Here is a 7,478-nt window from a genome sequence, read left to right as displayed (position 1 = left end):
TTCTCTTTCGAGCTTATTCTATTTATCATGTCATTTACCTTTTTTGATATAATTCTCTCAGTCCACCCCCCCCACCCTATACTCTTATGAACATTTCCATTTGAAGGTTTAAGAAAAAATTACTCTTTCAAAAAAAATAAACTTGGATTAGAAAAAATATATAAACGTATAAGATTATAAACAGTATGATACTTCATACTCGTACACACACACGTGTCATTGATTGCTTATTATCAAATAATTAATTTCTTTAAAATATATATGAATCCACAAAAGATGATACTTTAATGACCACCTATAACTTCTAAAATTTAACTTTTTTTCTGGTTAAATTCAGGTGTCTTTAAATGGTGTACTTGAATGTTTTACTGTAGGATTGAAAATAAGAAGTTTAAAGTTGCAGAAACAAAAACTTAAAATTAATAAAATCTGAAACACAGACAGTCGTCTCTGAAGTCTCAGTTTGTGTGTTTACAATAATGATAGAATGTGTTCAGTGTTAATAATGTTTGTTTCATTGATTGTGGAGGTGTGTTTGTGTGTGTGTGAGTGTGTGTGTGTGTGTGTGTGTGAGGTAAATATTAACCAGAAAAGGTGGACAAATTTCTATCCCTCTTCATGTAGGGAGGGGGGATGGGCAAAACTTTGAGTGATTTACCATTAGAAATATTCCGCCAAAATTCTTCTTACTCCCCTTCCTTCCGGTCCTTAGGCAACATCCCATACATTCCCCTTATACTCAATTTGCAATCCCCCCTTTCCTCTGCAAAAATGTTGCGAAATATAGGTTTCCTGCTAATTAATTTTGGATTAAAATAGTTCTGCCCCATTTTCGAGAGTAAAAAATTGGTTTTAATTATTTAAGTAACTTATCATAACTTAAAATTTCGTTAAATTTGGTTGATTAAAAATATTACTTCCGGTTCAAACAAACCGATAGATGAATATATATAAATAGATATATATTTACAGATGAATTTATTATATCATTAACTCTGTTTATCAATGGGTTAACAACTGAGCGCACGCGCCGCGTTCTGTTATGATGTTACAATTAAAAATGAAAAATTATGTTTTTCAACCTGTCAAACTTTTAGGGGGTCATAGAACCTTTTAAAACTTCATCTTTTTCTTTGAAAAATAATCTTAAAGAAAGGAATTGAGTCTTTGCCACAAACTCTGATTTTTTCATGCCTATATCATTGCAATCCAATGTCATAGAACTTAGATGAAATAATGTTAGTTTGAAATATGAAAGGAGTACGCCCTCAGGAAGCGAAGATATAGGGATTAGAAAATTTAAGTTTGTGGCAAAGACCCAATTCCTTTACGTTTCTAAATTTTTTTTAAGGTGTTAATTATATTCTTAATTAGCGCAATGCAGAATATTACATATCATGAGTTTAATAATTCGAACCAGATGATATATCTTATTCATTCCCCTTAAAATGTAAATCTGGAAAATTATAATAAATAAAACTTTCAAATCAATATGATGATGATTCTTGGGATTGATAGGAGGATAAAAAATGAAGATATCTTTGCTATTATTTCTTTTATAAAGTTGTAAAGTTTCAAGTGTTTCTCCATTATGTCAGATTCACAAACTAAGGTACCATTTAAACCTTTGTCCACTCAAGGATAAGTGAAATATCCTGCTTTATAAAGCTGAAAATTAATAATTTTCAATTGTAGTTTCTGCTGCAGAGTCAATGAAGGAACTTGTCAGATTTGGACACTTTTTTGTTCTGCCTAGTTACTCGCAGGTCTAAGCACTGACACTAACTAGAGCAAGCTGTATTAAGTACAGATACAAGCTTTATAGTAAATAAGTCAAAACAGCTTCTAGAGAGATTCTAGTATAAAGGGCACCGTTTCAAATCGAACATGCCATTCTATAAACAAAGGTTCATTTGAAATTACTTGTACAGTCCCTTTAAATTAAGATTAAGTAGGCTTAATAAATTACGTCAATTAAGTAGCACAATGATTTCTTACTTAAATCAATTTTTACCAAACATTAATAACAAATTCTAAAGCATTATTTTGTATATTAGGAGTATATTAGTTGTATATTTTTGTAAACTATCCTTTTGTTGTGTATATTCATTGCATATTAGTAGCATATCATCAGTTGTTTATTGAAAAACATCAAACTGATATATCTTATTATTCTCTTTCGAGCTTATTCTATTTATCATGTGCAGTGTGCACTGTGCACAGCAATTTGTAAATATATGTTTATTATTTTTTACAATTTGAACCAGCTAGCTAGTTAATCTAAACAAATTTTATGTTTTCAAAATCAAAATTGATAAGTAAAGCTTGCAGCAAAAGGCGAGTCAGGGCCTCAAATATTTGCTATTCATGAAGGAATTTCTCTGAAAAAAAAATTATGTCATTTAGGAAAAAATTTGAAATTGAATTTAATATTTTTAAACCTGAAATATGTTGGTGATGTCTTTTTTAGCATTATCCAAATCTTCTTTGGTAACCTAGGAAAAAATAATTTTTTAGATTTTTGGAAGTTCGGACTTCAACCTAAATTATTTGTACCTCATTTTCTTTACTGTCCTCCACCATGTTCAGATATCGTTTACAGAGATGACTAACCAGTTCATCGATTTTTTCCCTACAACATTACCAGTTTTAACAACAAAAAATGCAACAAAACAAAACATCTAACCTTTGGGGCTCTTTCCTTCCAATTTCAGAATTTCTTCTTCCCATGAAATTTCTGTAGATTGTAGAAATAATGTGGATTGTTAATTCTATCAGATTAAAAGGTATTGGCAGCACTAGTTGCTTGTCAAAGTACTTCAGCCAAATTTCAGTACGGGCAAATTTCCATTGCTCTATCTTTTCCTGTTGAATGCTAGCCATGGTAGCATTCATCATTGCAATCAGGATATTGAGAAGAATAATGACAATGATGAATTGGAACAACCCCCACATGGCCATCCCCAAGTATCTAGGAAATCCTGTAGAACAGCCCATAATGCCAGGATGACCCGGTTCATACAAACTCCACAAGGCTGCTTTAAAAGTAGCCCGAAGACCGGTCACATTGGTGAATGTGGTGTCAGCATCATATGCACCTGGGGGATCCTCATTCAAACAAGGTTCATTCCGAGTCAACTCTAGAATAAAAGATAATCCAAGTGTAAAAGATACTAGGAATATCAAATATGCAAAGGTAAGAAGAATAACATCTCTGTAAATGCTCTTGATGGAAATTATCAACGGTCCAATGCTATGGATAAGTTGGCTATAGTGTAGGATCCGCAAAGTTCCCATAACTATTCCGACACCTAAAAGTCCATACCCGTATATAACCGGGGATTTCCATTTGTCAAACAGAGCAGGATCGTCAGCAGTGCAACCTTCCAATATGGCCATCCCTTTAAAGTCATGGTTTTGTTTCATGCACTCAATAACAAATCCCAAAGTTTTCATCAAGGCCCCAATGAAGATAACTGCATGGGAAAATAAGGCATACCAAAGACTGTCCTTCCTTGATTTCAGTTTGGAGTGAAAGATCAACAAGTTGATATCTTCACAAAGGAAGGCAAAAGTATAAATTGGTAGAAGGTAGTCATAGAAGTCAACATCCACAGTTCCTTTTACATCCAGCGGGTTTAAGATGACTAAAATCATAAGAGCAAGATAAACTGTGCTTGACATCATACTGGCTATGAAACGATTCATTGGTACAGTAAAGAAGGTGATAATAGGCTTCAGCGTGTTCGGGATTCCATTATATCTAGGCTTGTCTCCAGGCTCAAATCTCTCAAGATCATGATAACCATATACAGTGCACAGAACAACAAATGCCAAAATACTGAAAGGCAGAAGAATAATGCTTTTCAAGACATACAGAATTTTGTCCAAAACATTTGCGTTTGACCAAGGAAGAACATCACCTATAAATATGTAGATATTTATCACTGAATGAACCACAATTATGGATTAAAATGTTGAGAATTATATAAAGTAAAATGTACCGGTAAGATCCGAACGAAGCCAACAAGTCCGAAGCGCTTGTTGACAATAATCATGTGCAACAAAACTCATGTGAACATCGGCAACCGCCATCTGAAGGCGAGGGTACTGAAGCATCTGAGATGCCTAAACTATCCCTTGTTAATTCTTAAGTGGCTTTACCTTTGAGTAGAAGTAAAAATCTACAAAAAAAATCAATACTTGAATTAAAAAAGTTTAAAAGCAAAACCTCAGGTTTGAAGTAGTGATTAAGTTTGTTATCAGTAGTTAGTAAACTGACTGCTTCCTCAGAATTTTTGCAGAGATCTAACATTTTCACTACAAATGATTTCCCTTCATCTTCAACCATTCTGAACTACAAATAGAGGTAAAAAAGGTTATAAATAAAACTAAAAAATAAAACTATCACCTTGTTCTCATATTCAACAAACTGCTTGCGTCTACTGCGCGCTATGTGGACATTATGAAAGGCTTCTGATATCGGGTCATTTTTATTCAAATCAACCATCTGTAAAATAAAGAGAAATTAGATTTTTATTTTCAATTTGTGGTTTGGGAGCTAGCTACCTTGTTTTCCAAGTTGATGAGAAACTCAGCAATCATATACGCTGGTTTGGAGGTGGCGTAAAAATTCTGAAATTAGAATTCGTTTTTTTTAATAACTATATTTTTGAACACTATAATTTTTATTCAAAGTGCGTTAAAATTTTGGGACAGAATGCTTTAATGAAATTGAGCAGGAACTGAGCATGAATGATAAAGTGCACAATAGTTTTATAAAAATTATTTTATGATAACCACAATAACCTTAAAGAGGTTAAGTGTGTCATTAAGATCTTCGTCCTCGGTGTTCAAGCATAAGTTAAATTTCTTCCATTTGTTTACTATAAAAAAAAATAGTTTTTATTATATTTGTATATTTATTATTATATATATATATATACATATATATAAACTAAGTTAAGCTATTATTAGACAGCCTCTCTTTGTTATGTTTACATGTTTTAATGCTGTTTAAAAGCATGGTAGAAATCAAAAATTAAAATCAAAAGTCGTCTTCATTGTATTGATACATACGATGATGACTTTTTTTAAAGCTTTACCTTTGATAACTGTTTCATAGGGTTTAAAAGTTTGGTGCATTCCTATAATTTGCAAACTGATTATTACTTACAAAGGGTAAAACTTTTAAGTACAGTGATAACCAGAAAACTCTGAATTAGTCAGACGAATTTTTAGCAATACTTCAGTGAATTTGATGGACTTACAAAGCACTTGTTAAATCACTAATTAAGTAAAATGGGTCCATATACTATGCACAAGTGCTTTTTCCCTTGCTTATTGGACTATTTAAAGTCATAACTTGAGCCTAAAAATCGTTTTCATATTTCAGAGTTTTCTGGTTTATCACTGTAAATTTTAGAAATCTTTTAAAAATAATCTAAAGGCTTAATTCCTGAAAGTTCGCATAGCTTGAAGTGATGATCATCAATATCAAATCCATAATCAAGAAACGAATAAACCATTTCAAACACATCCTGTAAGAAAATATCATGAAAAAGATCATTTTTTAAAATAATGTTGTTTTTGTAAAAATTTTCGTTTCGTTCAACCAAATTCGTTTTTAATTTTTAATGATCAAAAACGATGACTTTTAGTTAAAACTCAAATTTTTTAGCGACATTTTTTCAAACTCGATAGTTTTTTCTTTTAAACGAAACGAAAAGCGATCGTTTTAAAAAACGATTAACAACCTCACATTTTATAAAATAGAATTTTGATTATTAATAAAACTATTATTTTGGTTCGCAATGCTATATAATTAAACGTCGTGGGACCGATATTTCCTCCTGATCGAGAAGGTATCATGATTGTATTTTGTCGCAAGCTTCAGTTGACCTGACCTAACCTCAAATCAAAGATTTAATGATTATTTTGCCTAAAGTTTCAAAATTAAAACTTTCTATTTCTGAAATATATACTTTTCACCTTTTCACAAGCTCGAATCAGGGCTGCATTATTCTTCCTAGAATACAGTTATTTAAAAGCTGTAAATATTAAGTTTAAAGTTTTTTTGTAAAAAATTTTAAAAAATTGTCACTTGAAACCACTTTCCGACCCACTATCAAACATTTGCTGATTTTCCCAATTCTGAAATAATCAAATTATTATGACAATGATAATGGTCCTATTGGATTTATAGAAAAGCAAAAACAAAAGATTCAAAATCAATTGTTAAGTTTTCATAAATAACCGACATATTCTTGTTTTATTTGATTTGGTCAGCTTTTGACTGATTAAAAAAAGGAATACAGTGACAACCAGAAAATTGTGAACTAGGAAGACGACTTTAAAGCAATACTTTAAGTAAGAAGTGTTTTTGATGTTGTTACACAGCAAAGAGTTTTACTACAGTGATAACCAGAAAACAATAGAATAGAAAGACGACATTTTAGCAATACTTAAGTGTTTTGATGTTGTTACAAAGCAAATATTTTTACTAGTAATTTAGCAAAGCACAATATAAGTAATAAGGGTCTATTTACACTGTACAATTGCTATGTCTAATGTTCATTGAACTAGTTTTAGTCCAAACTTGAGTTTAAAAATCGTTTTCCTATTTCATAGTTTTCTGGTTATCACTGACCATGTGTGTTTAGATCTTTTTTGTTTGTTCAGTGAGACCAACGAAACTGTGGAATAGAAAGACGACTGTTAGATTTAAAATTTTAGTTGATTTTAAACAGTTTAATTCATATTAAACAAAGCAATTGTGCAGTGTACACAGACAAATTTTACTTAAACATGGGAGATCTCTAGGACACGGGTAACAGTACATTAAGTGCTAACAATTTTGCTTAAATGTCGCCTAATTATTCTAATTAGTATAATGGGTCTCACTGTGACTGTATTGACCAAAAACCAGTTTTTAAGAGAATTATCTCTCCTACCTTCATAACATTTTTAAACTAGATAATTATCTCTCCTACCTTCATAACATTTTTAAACTAGATAATTATCTCTCCTACCTTCATAACATTTTTAAACTAGATAATTATCTCTCCTATCTTCATAACATTTTTAAACTAGATAATTATCTCTCCTTCCTTCAAAACATTTTTAAACTAGAGAATTATCTCTCCTACCTTCATAACATTTTTAAACTTGTCCAGATTTGAAATCTCAAATTTAATCCAGTGAAGAATAAGTCTCAGGGCTTCAGTTTGTTCACTCTCAACACATTCTAGAATATTCCAAGAGGGGAAATTTATAAAATATTTTTTGGTCAAATAGTAAGATATGCCATATGTAACTCTACATCCATTTATTATGGGTTTTGAAAACTGTAGTTTTTAGATCTGTAGCTTTTACCGTCCTGTATCCTACCCAAGCATAAAAACAATTGAAAATCCTTTAAATTACTACTCCCAGAAAGTCAAAAAATGTCTGAGGCAAAAAACAAGGGGGGGGGGGAT

At 31.3% G+C, this 7,478-nt stretch overlaps 1 protein-coding gene across 1 annotated transcript in view; it reads right to left on the bottom strand.

Moving 5' to 3' along the window:
• Window positions 1-2,059: 2,059 nt before the first annotated feature.
• Window positions 2,060-7,478, bottom strand: part of LOC111711146 (transient-receptor-potential-like protein) — a 12,370-nt gene continuing 6,951 nt past the window's right edge. The window contains exons 6-19 of the mRNA XM_023485415.1: window positions 7,149-7,246; window positions 6,104-6,153; window positions 5,992-6,028; window positions 5,459-5,540; window positions 5,106-5,147; window positions 4,810-4,886; window positions 4,570-4,635; window positions 4,412-4,510; window positions 4,232-4,357; window positions 4,005-4,128; window positions 2,687-3,923; window positions 2,557-2,632; window positions 2,442-2,495; window positions 2,060-2,381 (exon numbers count right to left, since the gene is read on the bottom strand). Coding sequence (XP_023341183.1) covers window positions 2,343-2,381; window positions 2,442-2,495; window positions 2,557-2,632; window positions 2,687-3,923; window positions 4,005-4,128; window positions 4,232-4,357; window positions 4,412-4,510; window positions 4,570-4,635; window positions 4,810-4,886; window positions 5,106-5,147; window positions 5,459-5,540; window positions 5,992-6,028; window positions 6,104-6,153; window positions 7,149-7,246 — 2,207 coding nt within the window. The 3' untranslated portion in view covers window positions 2,060-2,342. The remainder of the gene's footprint in view (window positions 2,382-2,441; window positions 2,496-2,556; window positions 2,633-2,686; window positions 3,924-4,004; window positions 4,129-4,231; window positions 4,358-4,411; window positions 4,511-4,569; window positions 4,636-4,809; window positions 4,887-5,105; window positions 5,148-5,458; window positions 5,541-5,991; window positions 6,029-6,103; window positions 6,154-7,148; window positions 7,247-7,478) is intronic.

Source organism: Eurytemora carolleeae, unplaced genomic scaffold, assembly GCF_000591075.1.
Source record: "Eurytemora carolleeae unplaced genomic scaffold, Eaff_2.0 scaffold1123, whole genome shotgun sequence".
Lineage (NCBI taxonomy): Eukaryota > Metazoa > Arthropoda > Copepoda > Calanoida > Temoridae > Eurytemora > Eurytemora carolleeae.
The sequence above is the reverse complement of the archived record's forward strand: the minus strand, read 5'-3'. Positions and strand labels throughout refer to the sequence as shown.